This window comes from Chrysochloris asiatica, unplaced genomic scaffold (genome assembly GCF_000296735.1).
Source record: "Chrysochloris asiatica unplaced genomic scaffold, ChrAsi1.0 scaffold00062, whole genome shotgun sequence".
Lineage (NCBI taxonomy): Eukaryota > Metazoa > Chordata > Mammalia > Afrosoricida > Chrysochloridae > Chrysochloris > Chrysochloris asiatica.
In genome coordinates this window covers 16,067,963-16,084,421 of record NW_006408580.1, presented here as the reverse complement: position 1 = coordinate 16,084,421, position 16,459 = coordinate 16,067,963, and the positions used below count along the sequence as shown (strand labels likewise).

Sequence of the window (16,459 nt, the reverse complement as noted above, 5' to 3'; positions counted from 1 at the left end):
ACCATATGGTAAATACTTTAAAGAAGCGAGTTCAAACTTTTTAAACAATTGTTGTTGTTGCTAAGTACCGTGGAGTCAGTTCCAACTCATAGTGACCCTGCACAGGGTTTCCGAGGCTATAAATCTTTATGGGAGCAGAAAGCCTCATCTTTCTCCCATGGAGCTGCTGGTAGTTTCAAACTGCTGACCCTGAGCTTGGCAGCCCGACTCGTAACCACATTTACAAAATTTCTAATAAACAATTCTTTATAATTGTGGTAATTTATTTAACTATCAGATTAGTGTTTACTGTGTCTGGGAAGGCACTTCAAACCCAGCAGCCACTCTGGAGAAACATGAGGCTTTCTGTTCCTTAAAAATTTGCAAGGTCACCATGACTCAGAATGATCTTTAATGGCAGTTGTTTTTCGGTGTCTGAGCTAATGAAATCCTAATGAAACTTGGTGTCTGGGAATAGTCCTAATAAGCATGCTAAAAAGCTTTGATGTTGTTAATTGCCGCTGAGTCGATTCCGACCCATAGTGACCCTGTAGAGGGTTTCCAAGGAGCAGCTGGTGAGCTTGCACCACTGACTGACCTTGCAGTTCAAACAACTTTGCAGACTGGTGCATTAGTCCACGGCGCCACACCACGACTCCATCGATGCAACTGGTGATATATTAAGTGGGAGTTTCAATATCACAAAGTCCTTCCATAGAAGACATATCATTAAAGACCTAGGATTGAGAAAGAATCTTCACATTTTATGAAAATAATTGTATGAATTTAAGAGAATAAAAAAACATAAACAGTTTCCAGACTAACTAAGGTACACCTGATACAAGCCATGGTATTTTCAATAACCTCATGTACATGTGAAAGTTGGACAATGAATGAGGAAGACCATAGAAGAATTGATGCATCTGAATTATGGTGCTGTTGGAGGATATTAAAAGTACCGTGGGCTGCCAAAAGAACAAACTAATCTGTGTTGGAAGAAATATAGCCAGAATGCTACTTAGAAGCCAGAATGGTCAGACTTCACCTCTCATATTTCAGACATATTATCAGGAGGGACCAGTCCCTAGAGAAGGACATCATGCTTGGTAAAATGGAGGGTCAGAGAAAAAGAGGAAGCCCCCCAACAAGATGGGATTGGCACAGCGGCAGTAGCAATGGGCTCAAGTTTAGCAACAATTGTGAGATTGGCACAGGACCAGGCAGTGTTTCATTCTGTTGTGCATAAGGTCACTGGGAGTTGGTGTCAACTTAACGGCCCCTAACAACAGTTGGAAGCCAGTAAGAACACACCCTGTGAGGAGTTTTCAAGGAAAGTCGACCTCTTCAGATCAACACGGTGCCCCTACAACACTGGCAAATGTAAAGAGAGGTCTCAACTGTATAAAATATTTCACAGGATGGAACTTGCTGGACTCTACCATTCGAGGGGATGTTTTGGAACATACTTAATTTAACCTGGGTACATTTTCTGAGATCTGAAAGATTCCCATAATGTATGGCTCTGGGGAAGGGCTTGTTGGGAAATGAGGCCCTAAGACAAAATAGGTTTTTATGACTGGGACTCTGCCTCAGCCCACCACAGCTCCCTGTTTGGCTTTTTTTCTTCTGGAAGGGCTCTCTAATCCCATGGTCAGGTCCTAGGAACCAACTCAGCCCAATACCTATCACACAATGACTCCTGATACCACAGAACACACCTTAATACCTGAACAGTGAGACTGAGGGCTGTGCAAAAAGAGTAAAGCTGAAAAGCCAGGCCTCTGCCTTGCTGCCCAGTTTCCCCAAAGAGGTTATTCTATTTCCGTTTTTAAACTACAAGTGAAATGTCTTACTCATGGGCTTTTGATTTGTTTGTTTTAGGTTAGATGCAACCATAATCCAGATTTTTTTTTTTTCATCTAGTCCAAATTTATGGCGTCCTGGTGTGGAACTGTAGGGTAAGCATTCAACTGCTAACCACAAGGCCAGTGGTCCAAACCCACCAGTCGCTCCTTGGAAACCCTATACAAAGAACCAACTTGACAGCACTTAACAACAAGTGTACAATTTTGAGTCAAGCAAGAAATGGTAGAGTTGTCTCTACTCACCTAGAGTAACTGAGGAAGACTAGGAGGAGGGAACAAAATACGTGGCTAGTTGCCTTTATGAACAATTGCCTCCTTTGCCATGAAAGCCGAACTGGATGGCACCAGGCTACCATGACTCAACTTTTTTGTTGGTTTGTTTGTCATTTCCATGAGGCATTTATTGGGCAGACCGGGGTGGGGGCAGGGGCTGTGCCTAGAAGAAGGTGTTGGGCCTCTTGGTGGTGAAGGGAGGCTTGTGCTGGCGACACAGGACCCGGTGGGGCAGTGGGAACTTGGTCTTGGAATCGTGGAACTGTTTGACTGCAGGCCTGCGGTACTTGCTGGCTGCAATCTCCTCCACGTTCATGATCTGGATAGAATGGGCGAGGGCGCGGTGCCGAGCGCCCATATCTCGGTAGCACTGGCATCCGCGGTGGTCAGGTCCCGGTGCTGCCGGTACATGTTGTGGGTCCCACTTCGGGAATTGTAGCGCAGCCAGATGCCGAAGTTCTTCACTTGCAGTGGGGACTTCTCGAACACCTGCCCACAGTACAGACACCATCTCCCTGGGAGACTTCTTCATTTTCTTCAGCTGTGCCACAAAGTACCAGAAGCGGGACTTGGCGACGACATGGTTAGGAGCTAAGATACGCATTCGGTAAAGTGGTGGTGTCTTAGAATTGGGGGTGGGCAGGCAGCGCCCCACCACCTTGTACTCGCGAAGTGTGTCGGAGGCCTTCATGGCGATAGCTCTGTGATCGCTGCGACTAGCAAAAAGGCTACTCAACACTTTGATCAAAAATTCCTGATCAAGAGTGGGGAAAGGCAGAACAGAATCTAAAATTCTCATGGAGTTAGATTTTCTGGAACCATGGAGGCTGAAAGAACCCCTGAAACTGATGCCTTGAGAGAATCTTTAAACCTGGATCCAAAAATATCCTCTGAAGCCTTCTTAAAACCGAATAGGCTGGCTTAACTAATGAAGAATGCCTGCCTTATGAATAATTGTTATCAGGACTGGCTGTGAGGGTTGGAAATGTAAATGTAGACATTTTGTAACAAAAGGAGGTGAGTAGTTGACTTTGTAGTGCAGGAGCGGAGGTCCCTGGGACCATCAAGGGAAAAGAACCCGAGTGCGGGACCCTTACCCAGAGAAACAGTGACGCCAGAGATGGAGGCAGAAACGATGACGTAGAGAGATGCAGCGGCCGGCCCGGGACTTTAGACCCAGAGAGGGAGAGGAGCTGTGTGCTGTGCTGTGTGTGTGTGTGTGTGTGTGTGTGTAACCTTTGGTTGGTTGATAAGGATGCATGGAGGGACTGTAACCATGACAGTGAAATGACATATGATAGGATGAATGTAAAGCTAATGTTCTCCCATGTAAACTATCACATAATCCACAACAAACCATTTAAAAAAGAGAGAAGTTATCTATATGGGATCAGTTTCACAATAACAACTCAAAAGATCAGACAGGAACCTTAGGGGACAGTGAGCTTATGTGAATGGGACCGGAACAACTCAGAAAAAGAGGATGAGAATGTGTACACAACTGTAAGAATGTAATCAATGTCATTAAACTATACATGTAAAAACTGTTAAAAATTTAGGAAACAAACAAGAAATGAAACGGTTGAAGTGAGGCCATAAATCTTACAACTGTGCTATAAAAGTTATTCATTCATTCAGATTCATTTGTGTTTTATAAACCAGTGTTTTCGGGGTAACAATCATAATAGGAACAAATGTAGAACGCTGGCACAAATACTTATCAAGTTAAGATGGTTTCATAAAACTGAATTATAGATTATAGGTGGTTTCTTTTGTATTCTAATAACTGCAACTTCTCTATCAAATAAGAAAAATAAAAAGCCATGTGAAAAAAAGAAAAAACAAAACCATAAACAACCTAGATGGTTCTTTATATGATCAGTAGCTCTCAAACCTAAGTACTTCTCCAAAATTGTACATTTTCTTTCTCATACATAGGAGGTTGTATCTGACTACCCATTCATAAAAACATCTTCACATGGATTTGCATGTTCTTTTATAAGTCCAATGAAACCGAACATTACTATCTTAAATAATTCATATCCATTTAATAATTCATCTATATCTGAACAATATCAGTGGCTCTCTGGTGTTCAGTAGATTCTATTTTCAGGCCCCATTAAGGCCAATACGTAGAGTACATGGTAAAGTGGAGGGTAAGCAAAAAGGAATAACCCCAAAGAGATGGACTGACACAATGACAATAGCAATGGGCCAATGGGCTTAAACATAACACTTGTGAGGCTGGCACAGGACCGGACAGTGTTTTGTTCTGTTGTGCATAGGGTCACTATGAGTTGGAACTTACTCGATGGCACCTAACACCCACCATGGTAAAAACATTATAGAACGGGAAGAATAATTAATGGAAAAGATGAGGATTGAGAGTTTAGGGATTGAAAGAAGTAACTTCACTTTTTAAATCTATAAATGTATCAGTAATTACAACTACTTTTATTCCTGAAACAAGTAAAAATTTATCATTCTATTCAATTTTACCAATGACATTCCTTTTCTGCTTTTTAAGAGTTCTCAAATATGTTAATTTAGGTTTTTGCTTATTGGGTTCATTTTTAGTGTCCACTATTTTTAATTGCCTCATATGCATTCAAAAGTTGGGAAAAAAGGAATCAAAGAATTGACACATTTGAACAAGGGTGTTGGTGAAGAATATTAAATATATAAGCACAGTAGGAGTGTTCCTTAGAAGTGAGGATGGTGTGGCTTTCTCTCTCATACTTAGGACATGTTATTAGGAAGGACCAGTTTCTGGAGAGGGACCTCTTGATTGGTAGAGTAGAAGGTCAGTGAAAAAGAGGAAGACCTTCAATGACATGGACTGACACAGTAGCTATAATTGGGCTCAAACATGGGGACGGTTGTTAGGATGGCGCAGGACCAGGCAGTGTTTCATTCTGTTGTGTATTCTGGGTCACTATGAGTTGGAATCAACGCAATTGGCATCTAACGACAATCTCCTTTCTCACCAATTAAGAAGCCTAGATTTTAAAAATGGTCCCAATATCTCCAAGTGATAATGCAGAATCCTACCCCATTTTAATTGATAGGGATTCTGAGGCTATAAATCTTGACATGAGTAGAAAGCCTCATCTTTCTCCAGAGGAACAGTTGGTAAATTGGAATTGGTTATGCAGCTCAGCTCGTAATCCACTACACTGTCAGAGCTCCTTCTCCACAAACCACTTTATGAATTGTCTTGAAACCTCTGACAAAGTAGGAATACTTATCAGTTTGGTGAAGCTTGTTCTCATGCCTACTTCTTCCAAGTGCTTTGACTTTGTTCCATCTTTGATCTATTATCTGTTGCATTTTCCTTTAGACTCATTGACCAAAAGACCAATATGGTGGGCAGGCTTTAAGATAACCCCCATGAGCCTTACTTCCTGGACTTGACAATCTTTTGTAATTCTTTTGCCTGAATGTGGGTAGGACCTCTGGCTTCCTTCTCACCAATAAAATATGGCAAAGGTGACAGGATGTCACTTCTGTACTATATTATATAAAACTGTGGCTTTTGTGTTGCTAGAAGACACTCTCTTATTGACTCATTGCCTTGTGAGTTTTGATGAAGGAAACTGCCATATAGAGAGGCCCTTCCCAGCAATATAACAAGCAAGTTCCTATTGCTCTTACCAAATTACCACACAATTAGTGGGCTAAGTCAACACACATTTATTATCTTATAGTTTTCATGAGTCAGTAGTCTGGGCATGGCTTATATGGGTCTCACAAGGCTGCCTGCAATCAAGGTGTCAGCTGGAGTTGTGGTCTCACCTGAGCATTGGGGTTCTCTTTTAAACTCAATGGTTGTTGGTAGACTTCAGTTCCTTATGGTTATAGGACTGAGGTTCCCAGGTCCTAAAGGCCACCCACAATTACCAGGCACATAACCCTCTCCCTGACATGGCAGGTTGCTTCTTCAAGACCAACAGGAGAGGATATTTGGAGTTTTGAATCTCTCTGACTTCTGCATCTCTGGACCTTCTTTTAAAAGACTCACCTGAATAGGTCAGGCTCATCTAGAGTAATCGCCCTTGTAATTAACTCTGTGACAACTGATTAGAAACTTTAATTGTATTTGCAAAATCACTTCACCTTTTCATATAACCTAGACACAGGACTGTTGTCCCATCATGTACAAGTTCTGTCCATACTAAGGGGGAAAATATTTTATACAGTGTGTACTTGTACTGACATTGGGCTGCTAACCACAAGGTCAGAGGTTCAAACCCACCAGCCACTTCATGAGAGACAGATGAGGCTTCATGCTCCTGTAAAGACTTACAGTCTCCCTAAAGGAGCAGTCCTACTCTGTCAGAGTAGGTTGCTATGAATCAGAATCAAATAGATGGCAGTGGCTTTGGTTTGGGTTGGGTACAACAGGTGGGAACCTTGAGGGCCATTTTAGGATTCTGTCTACTGCAGCTGTCAGGTCTTGGTACCATTTGTGACCTTTACTTCCAATTGGCTCCTACAGTTTATATTTTAGTTAAGTATTTTTGCAAAGGAGACCCAGTATTGTAGTGGTTAAGCTGCTAACTGCAAGGTCAGCAATTTGAATCCAGCCGCCACAGGAGAAAGATGAGGCGTTCTGCTCCCATAAAGATTTACAGCCTCAGAAACCCTATACAGGGTCACTAAGAGTCAGAACCACCACCACCACTATACTAGTACAGTATTAAATTTCCCTTTAATACCAGGATTGTACTAAATGTCATATTTACACAGAAGATAGTATTTAAGACTTTCGAGCCACATCTACCTAGAGGTAAAGACGGAATTTCTATTTCTCAGCTTAAAGGACGTGACTGACTGACGACTAAAATGTCTTACTCAGAAACCAGAATGAGGAAGGTAAAGGTAGTGTGTTCCATTAAGTAGCACCTGTTAGCACAGGCAAGCAATGTTTGAGTGGACTCAATAGCTTTATCCCTCTCATTCCTTGTGGCAGAACGTTATGTGACTGAGTCAAATTTCTTTACCACTGTGAATGTTAGATGGAGCCCTCGTGGTGCTCTAGTGTAGGCACTGGACTGCTAACTGAAAGGTCGGCAGTTCAAATCCATGAGCCATTCCTTGGGAGTAAGATGAGGTTTTCTGCTCCCATAAAGATTTATAGCCTCAGACGCCTTATATAGGGTTGCTAGGAATGGGATCAACAGTGGAGCTGGGTGGATCAAACATGCAAGCTATGTTCTGGTCTTGTATGGTGACAATCTGTGGCATGGTTAAACATTTCAGATAAGACTACATCTTCAAGATGTTTTCATGTCAAGTCACTCCCCTAAAGAAATTTCAATCCTTACTCTTCTCCCATAAATATGTACTATTACCATCTGCTCTTATATTTTCTTTACTCTGGCAAATACATCTTGTTTTCTCCATCATTTTCAATTTAGACAGAGGGTTTTTTTTTTTTTTTCCCTAATTGTGTCATTTCACTATCTCCAAGTACCTCCAAATTATATTCATACTCATCCATTTTAACAGTGGAAACAACCAGATAGAGTTTATTAAAAATATGCTCATTAGAAACAATTTTGCATCAGGTTTTAAAAACTGCAAACACAGTAAAAACTGTTACAGTGTCATGAGATTTCAAATATTGCCTTATGAAATGATAAAGTACAATTGTTTGTAAAAACTATGAAATATCTTAAATTTCACATATAAAAATATACTTCTTTGTTTTAAATTGCAACACTGAACAGTTAAGGCCACAACACTTGAAAGGGAGTTTGAGATACACGCATATTTTTAAGTTCTTGTTAAAAATATTAGCATAAATAAATATCAAACCTGGTTGTACTGTTCAAATAAAACATATTAACTTATCTTCAAAAGTATGCCATCAGAAACTTGCTTTTGAAGTTATATTCTTTTTCAAGTATAAATTACAATGTGATTAGAGATCACAAAGCCATAAATACACATTTATAGTATTGAGCAAGATTTTGATCTTCTGTCACCATTTACTGCTGAAGCACTCTTCAGATGCTGCTTCATCTGGTTCTGGTTAGTTTCTTTCTTGGTTCCTTTAAAGGTTAGTTGATCTCCTGTTTCTGGAAGTGGCTTGTGATTATTTTTATGACTGGTCAATGACATCCTCTTAAAGAGAGAATGCTAAAAAAAAAAAAAAAAAGCCAGTAAGAATGAGTTCAGTAAGAGAAGCATTAATAATAATATTATAGCATTATTATAAAGCGTTATTAATAATATTTAGGTATATTTGTAAGCAGTAATGTGTGGCACTGTAGGATAAACACTGGATTGCTAGCCACAAGGTTGGCAGTTTAAACCCACCAGCTGCTCCTCAAAAAGCCTATAGAGGGTCGCTATGTGTCAGAACCAACTTGATGGCACTTAAGAACAAGAGCAGTAAGGTGATCTTAACATTTCTTTATGGTGCACCTTGTATACTGTTGTTCAGTGCCGTCAAAGTCAGTTCTGACTCACAGCGACCCCGTACAGAGTTTCTGAGGTTGTAACTATTTGTGGGAGAAGTCTCATCATTTTTGTCTTTTATTTGATTACGGAAATGTATATTTTCTGAAGCATACTTTTCCATTAGGTACTAATGAGAAAAATTTAAGCATAATTAAAATTTAAGATCAACTTCTTCAGCCTGGTATTTGAGGTCCTATTTGATGTCCTATAACTAACTCTGTGGGGGCGCAGTGACTCTATAGGATAAGTACTTGACTGTGTACCAGAAGGTCAGGTGTTCAAGCCCACCAGCCACTCATAAGAGAAAGATGAGGTTTTCTGCTCTGGCAAAGATTTACAGCCTAAGAATACCTATACAGGATAATTGTGAGTTGGAGCCAACGGCATACAACAATAACAACCAATGTATCTGGGGAGCCTGGTTACACAGTGGTTAAAGTGCTTGACTTCTAACCAAAAGGTTGGTGGTTTGAACTCACCAGCTGCTCTGTAGGAGAAAGATGCGTCAGTCTCTTTCCATAAACATTTACAGTCTTAAAAACCCTCTGGGACAATTCTACTCTGTCACCTCCCTTTGGAATGTGCACAAACAGAGGGTGGTCACTATGAGTTGGAATTGACTCAAAGGCAATTAAATTTGGGTTAGCTGTATCTGTTTTCTGCATCCCTGGGTGGTACAAAGAGTTTGCTCTTGACCACTAATGTAAAAGGTTGATGGGTCAAACCTACCCAGTGCTGTAATACAAGTAAAATTTGGCTATCGGTTTCCATAGATTACAACCAAGATTAAGGAGCAGTTCTACTCTATGACTCAGAATCAACCCAATAGTAATGAGTATGGTCTTTAAAAATTTTGCATCCTGGCACAACTCCACCTTTGTTGTCCTGACTTGATGTAGCATTCGGGCCCCCTGGTTGACTCTGCTTCCCACACTGTACATCTTCCCCTGGCTATTGCTTTCTCCTTGTCTCTGTATATCCAAATCCTACCAACCTATGAGGAATGCTTGAAACTGCAGAGCCTGAAAATTATTGAAACTTGACCATACTTTCTAGAATATTCCTTTTCCATTTAGTCAGAGGAGTGATTAAATATTTCTTTTTCTACTTCTTTCACTTCAGTTTTTCTTTCTTTAACTTCTTCTATGTCTCCTGACTCCTTTACTTTTCATCTTCCTTCACTACATTTGATTTTCTTTTTCAAAAACTTTCCAAGGGAAAAAAGTCGGCACAGGAAATTCTTCATACTGTGAAGTACAGTATGGTGGTGGTGGTGGTAGTGTGTCGTGTAATCGGTTCTGACTCACAGCGACCCTTGTATACGGTTTCTGAGTCTGTAAATCTTTATGGGAGCAGAAAGTCTCATCTTTCTCCTGCAGAATGGCTGGCAGTTGCAAACTGCTGACCTTGAGGTTAGCAGCCTGACTCGTAAACACTACACTACCAGAGATCCTTTAAGAGATGGGAGTTTTCATTATTTTGGTTATTTCCCTAAATAACATTTCAAGAAACGTTATTCACATCTGACTTCAGCAATGAGGTCCTCCATTTCAAGTCCTCTTCTCAGCTTGGATTTCTGGTAGCTTCCTGTTGATGTATGGTAGCATGCATTTTTAAGTTATCTTCAGCAAACTTTTACTTGCCTATGATATTAATGGGAGACCTGGTGCAGCACTATGTGTTAATGTGCTAAACTGTAAATTCAATTTGAACTTCAAGGTCTACAGTTCAAGCTCACCAGCTGCTTCTTGGAAACACTACAGAGTCGCTATGGGTCAGAACTTAATGATATTGTTCTATGATTTCAGCATCCCGTTGGGTCACCTCTCTTTGGAATGGGCACAAATATGGATCTCTTCCAATTAGTTGGCCAGGTAGCTGTCTTCCAAATTTCTTGGCAGAGATGCATGAGTGTCTTCAGTGCTGCATCAATTTGTTGAATGATTTCAATTTGTATTCCATCCATTTTTGAAGTCTTGTTTTTTCTCAATACCTTCAGTGCAGCTGGAACTTTGTCCTTCAGTACCATTGTTTCCTGGTCATATGTTACCTCCTTAAATCAACCATTTCTTTTTGGTACAGTGACTCTCTATTTTCCTTCCATCGTCCTCTGATGTTTCCCGCATCATTCAATATGCTGCCCATAGAATCCTTCAGTATTGCAAGTCGAAGACTAATTTTTTTCATCAGTTTTTTCAGCTTGGGAAATGCTGAGCATATGCTTCCCTTTTGGTTTTCTAATTCCAAGTCTTTGCACATTTCATTATAATACTTTGTCTTCTTGAGCTGCCCTGTGAAATTATCTGTTCAGCTGTTTTACTCTCTCATTTCGTCCACTTGCTTTAGCTTCTCTATACTCAAGAGCAAGTTTCAGAGTCTCTTCTGACATTCATTTTGATCTTTTCTTTCTTTCCTGTATTTTTAATGACCTTTTGCTTTCTTCCTTAATGTCACCCCAAAACTCTCTGGTCTTTGATCACTGGTGTCTAATGCATCAAATTTGTTCTTAAGATGATCTTTAAATTCAGGTGGAATGTATTCAGGTCATATTTTGACTGACAGTTATTTAAATTTTCTTTAGCTTCAGCTTGCATTTGCATATCAGCAACTGATGGTCTGTTCCACAGTCTGCCCCTGGCCATATTTGGCTGATGATATTGTGCTTCTCCACAATCTCCGCCCACAGATTTGATTTCTGTGTATTCCACCTGGTGAGGTCTATTTGCAACAAATAAGTTGTTGGTCTTGCAAAGTTCGATCATGCAATCTGCAGCATCATTTCTGTCACCAAGATCATATTTTCCAATTGCAGATCCTTCCTCTTTGTTTCCAACTTTAGCATTCCAATCACCAGTGATGATTATCAATGCATCCGGATTGCATGCTTCATCAGTTTCAGACCGAGGCAGTTGGTTGTTGTGTGTGCCGTCGAGTCAGTTCTTATTCATAGCAACCCTATGCACAACAGAGCAAAATACTGCCTAGTCCTGTGCTATCCTCAAAATCATTATGCTTGAACCCATTTGCTGCTGTCACTGTGCCAATCCATCTCATTGGGGTCTTCCTCATTTTCGCTGACACTCCACTTTACCAAGCATGATGTCCTTCTCCAGGGACTGGTCCCTCTTGATAATATGTCTGGAGTATAAGAGATGAAATCTGGTCTTCCTAGGTTTTAAGAAACATTCTGACTGTTCTTTTCCAGTACAAGTTTGTATGTTCTTCTGGCAGTCCACGGTACTTTTAATATTCTTCTCCAACACCGTAACTCAAATGCATCAATTCTTTTATGATATTCTTTGTTCACTCTTCATCTTTCACACATATATGAAGCTATTGAAAATATCATTGCTTGGGTCTGGAACACTTTAGTCCCTAAACTGACATCTTCACTCTTGAACACTTTAAAGAGGTTTTGTGCAGCAGATTTGCCTAGTGCCATATGTCATTTGATTTCTTGACAGCTGCTTCCATGAATGTTGACAACGAACCCAAGCAAAATCAAATCCTTGAATTCTTTTGTCATCACTGGTTTTAGTGGTTGGTGCACAAATCTGTAAAACTGTGGTATCAACTGGTCTTCCTTGTAGGTGTGTATTATCTTATTGCAAAAAGACCTTGAAATGTTTTTTTTGACAATGAATGTGATGACATTCCACTTCAATTTGTTCTTCTAGCATAGTAAATCTTAAGACTGTTGGAATCAAAATGGCCAATGCCAGTCTTTTCAGCTCATTAATGCCTAGGATATCAATCTTTATGCATTCCCTTTCATTTTTGACAGCTTCCAATTTTCCTAGATTCATGCTTCATACATTCCATGATCCAATTATTAATGGATGCTTGCAACCTTTTCTCCTCATTTAGAGTTGTGTCGCATCAGCAAACGAAGTTCCCGAAAACTTGGCTCCATTCACTATGCTCAACTCTACTTCGAGGAGGCAACTCTTCCCCAGTTGTCTTTTGAGTGCCTTCCAACCTGAAGGGACCATCTTTGCGCACAATGTCTGACAATGGTCCGCTGCTGTTCATAAGGTTTTCAGTGGCTAAACAGTCAGAAATAGTCTGCCTCTCCTTCTGCCTAGTCTGTCCTTATCCTGGAAGCTTGACTGAAACCTATTCACCAGGGTTCATCCTGCTCTTGTTTAAAATACTGTTAGTGTTTAAAATAGCTTCTGGCATCACAGAAACACACAAGTCACCACAGTATGACAAACTGACAGATGAGTGCTGGAGACTTCTCTATAGCAGCTGCATAACAGGAAAAGTAGCCAGGAGAGTGCAGTGGCATGCTACTATGTTTTCTAAGCACCACCACATTTAGGCTTCATTCTTCCTCTCTACTAACTTTACCCTACTCTCTTCTAGTCTCTCATGATTACTACACTTTTATTATTTAGGCAATAAAGTTTCACTGGGCTTTTAAGCATCTCTTATTATATAATGAACCAGCCAGATGGGAAGATGAAAAGGAACACACCATTACATTTTGGCGAGAAACCCAACTCATAACCTATGAATCCAATAAATAAATGTTGTTGTTGTTGTTGTTAAGTGTCGCTGAGTCGGTTCCAACTCATAGCGACGCTGTATACAGTTTGCAAGGAGTGGCTGATGGGTTTGAACCACTGACTTTGCAGTTCAAAACAATCTTTTGGTTCGATGTTTCCTACAGCACCACACCAGGACTCCAATAAATAAATATGCACATTAAAAATACAAAACATCATCTGAAAATTTTCACATCTTTTATGGCTGCTGTTGTTACATGCACTAGAATCGGTTCTGACTCATAGAGATCCTATACAGGGTGGTTTCCAAGGAGCAGCTGGTGAGTTTGAACCACTGAACTTGCAATTCAAACCAAACTTTCAATCCAATGCTTATGCTACAATGCCACACCAGAAGTCCAATAAATAAATATGCATATTAAAAATGCAAATCATCACCTGAAAGTTTTCACATCCTTTTGTTAAGTGCACTGGAGTTGGCTCTGATTCATAGCGACTCTGTATATGGTTTACGAAGAGCAGCTGGTGGGTTTGAACTGCCACTTTGCAATTCAAATCAACCTTGTGGTCCAGTGCTTACCCTACAGTGTCATTGTGAAGGGAGTAAAATTATCTGGATCACTGTATAAAAATTAGAAGAAGCAAATGAATACACTAAAATGAAAAATCCATTTCACTTACCCTCTTTGTTACTTTTGAATCGTCGCACATTGATCCATTTGCTTCTTTCATTTCCCAAAAATAGTTTTCTGGACGAAACTTCATATTTCCTATAATACAACATATTTAAAAATACTTTTATTTCCCTGACTAGTGACAAAGAGCAGTCTTGACATTTTCATTGAAACTGTACAAACCCTGAGTCATGTGATATCACTAAAAGAGCTTACCATGGGGCTAGTACACTGCATGTGTCCTGAACACTGCAATAAGGCAAAAAGCCCAGAATTATCTGATATACTAATTTATCGAAATTCATTATATTTAGGCCGGCCACTATTTAAATATAGGCACAAGACTCCCAGCGAGATGGACTGGCAAAGTGGCAGCATCAATGGGTTCAAGCATGGCAACAATTGGCCCAGGACCAAGTAGTGTTTCGCTCTGTTGTGCAGAGGGTTGCTATGATTCAGTATCGGCTCGATGGCATCTAACAGCAACAACAATGCTAATATTAAACAACCTAACTTTAAAAAATTAACCTAATTAAAATCTTTGAACTCAAATGGACATATTATTGTTGGTGTTTTGAATTACTCTTAAGTTTTAGAAAGCTGAAAACTGATCTTTAAAGTACTTCTTATAAAACATATGCATTCTTTTAATTTTATATCATTAACTACTTGAACTTATATTCATTTTCTTTTAGCATGCTAGGCCATATGAGAATTGGACACTCATCTAAGAATAATTAGAGATGATACACAGTTTAATCTTTTGTTTAAATTAGTCTAAAAATTACTATGCTCTCTGAAGAAGTTAGAAGGAAAAAATAATTAAGGAAACTACCTCTGCCAATGTTTAAGTTCAGATCAGAATCACATTTGGCAGTGATTTTGAATGAGAACACAGTAAAAGCACACTGTGGCATGGTGGTGTGGAAACAAGACTTAAAGGCTGTACACCAAAAACACCGATGATTTGGGTGTAGGAACTGTGGGTCTCGTGGGGAATTACAGCTTCTTCCATTCTGTAGCACCAACAGCTAGGTTTGAGAAAGAACTCCCCTTAAATGTTGTTGTTGTTAAGTGCCATTGAGTCAATTCTGACCCATAGCGACCCTATATCAGGTTTCCAAGGAGCAGCTGGTGAGCTTGAACCACCGACCTTGCAGTTCAAACGACTTTGCAGTCTGACGCAATGCCCTTAAATATCCATGGTAAAACCTAAGACTCAGGTCTGGCCTCTGGGGGAATGGTTGGATGGTATGCTGTGACTTTAGGCTAGCCTGGTCATCCTACGTGGGCATGCTATCTCAGCCACTGGATCCAGCAGTCCTCACTAGAAATCTACATTGTAATTTGAGGCAAAAGCCTGACTTAATAATACAGGTTGAAAAGGGGGATGGGGGAGGGACGCGGTAAAAAAGCTCTCCTAAATGTAATATTGACACATGAGCCGCCATGATTCATGTGAATTACTTTTCAGTGAAGAAGCTATACTAAGGTGGTTATAAATGAGAATAAGTCTGTCGTACATATTTCACAGCTTGTTATGATAAGGACCATGTGACAGGAAACAGTATAAAATAGAATTTATGTAGGTAGGCTATAATTATCCCTTCACAATACACAGACACACATACACGGATCTAGCCTTTTTAAAGTCAAATGTGCTCGCACCTTTGGGGTTTTCATTGTATTCACAAATAGAGCGCTCCTCTCCATTGGATTTTTCTTCCTATAGACAATAAAGAAACAATATATCAAAAAACATAACGTGTGCTCTGCTAGAAATCTTGTTTTTTTAGCAAGGTTCTGGTGTCTGCCTTTAGCTATCCATATAAGCATCTGACAATTCATTATTTTGTGTTCTTTTAAAATAAGGGACTTAGATGTTGAATGACTTGTTTGTCTACCTCTTAACTTGCATTATATGATTAAAACTAATTAAATAATTCGAGAACTTTACTCCAAGACTCCAGGACATTACTTAGTATATAATAAATTGTCTCAACTTGTCAAATGATTTCTCAGGTTGAAAGAATTTTAGGGACCCCCCCCCAGCCTGAACCCCATATATGCTTTACATAAACAGTGTCTTTGAAAAGATAACAATAATTACTAGAACTTGATTTTTCCCATCAGTGAAAGGAAGGAGACTTAGAAGGAAACAGGAATAAAAGAACCTCAGTGGTTGCCTATGATCAGGGAAAGGAGGAATGGGAATCAAAGAGAATCAGTTAACTAGAGACAGGCCTTGTAGAGAGAGATCAATGATAAGTGTTTCATCTCGTGTGCTCTGTATAAGAAGTTGGACAAGGAAAAGGAAAAAAACAGCACAGTGCCACTCAAATTGGATTTCTGAATTCCCTAACTCTGAAACATTTCCAGACGAGTGTTAGTAGATTAATTATATCAAATATATTGTCTCCCAGCAGGGTCACCCTTAGGAAAATTGTCAAATGTATGAAACAACTTTTTGGTATCCCTAGCTCTACTTTGACTATGTCTTTCTTGAGTCCTGGTATAGCACTGTAGGATAATCACTGTTACGACTGGTAATCTCAAGGTAGAAAGTTTGAACCCACCAGCCGGGGTTGCTAATGTATTGGAACTGACTCAAAGGCACACAACAATAACATCTCTTCCTTGGTAATTCCATCTTCTATTCCTCCTGTAAATATTTTCTTCTAGACAGAAT

The 16,459-nt window shown here is 39.8% G+C and overlaps 1 protein-coding gene and 1 pseudogene across 1 annotated transcript in view; both read right to left on the bottom strand.

The window, feature by feature from the left end:
* Nucleotides 1-2,280: 2,280 nt before the first annotated feature.
* Nucleotides 2,281-2,808, bottom strand: LOC102824850 (annotated as a pseudogene).
* A 5,264-nt stretch (nucleotides 2,809-8,072) lies between these two features.
* RPGR (retinitis pigmentosa GTPase regulator) overlaps nucleotides 8,073-16,459 on the bottom strand; it is a 62,792-nt gene continuing 54,405 nt past the window's right edge. The window contains exons 16-19 of the mRNA XM_006864297.1: nucleotides 15,439-15,496; nucleotides 13,778-13,866; nucleotides 8,608-8,712; nucleotides 8,073-8,261 (exon numbers count right to left, since the gene is read on the bottom strand). Coding sequence (XP_006864359.1) covers nucleotides 8,073-8,261; nucleotides 8,608-8,712; nucleotides 13,778-13,866; nucleotides 15,439-15,496 — 441 coding nt within the window. The remainder of the gene's footprint in view (nucleotides 8,262-8,607; nucleotides 8,713-13,777; nucleotides 13,867-15,438; nucleotides 15,497-16,459) is intronic.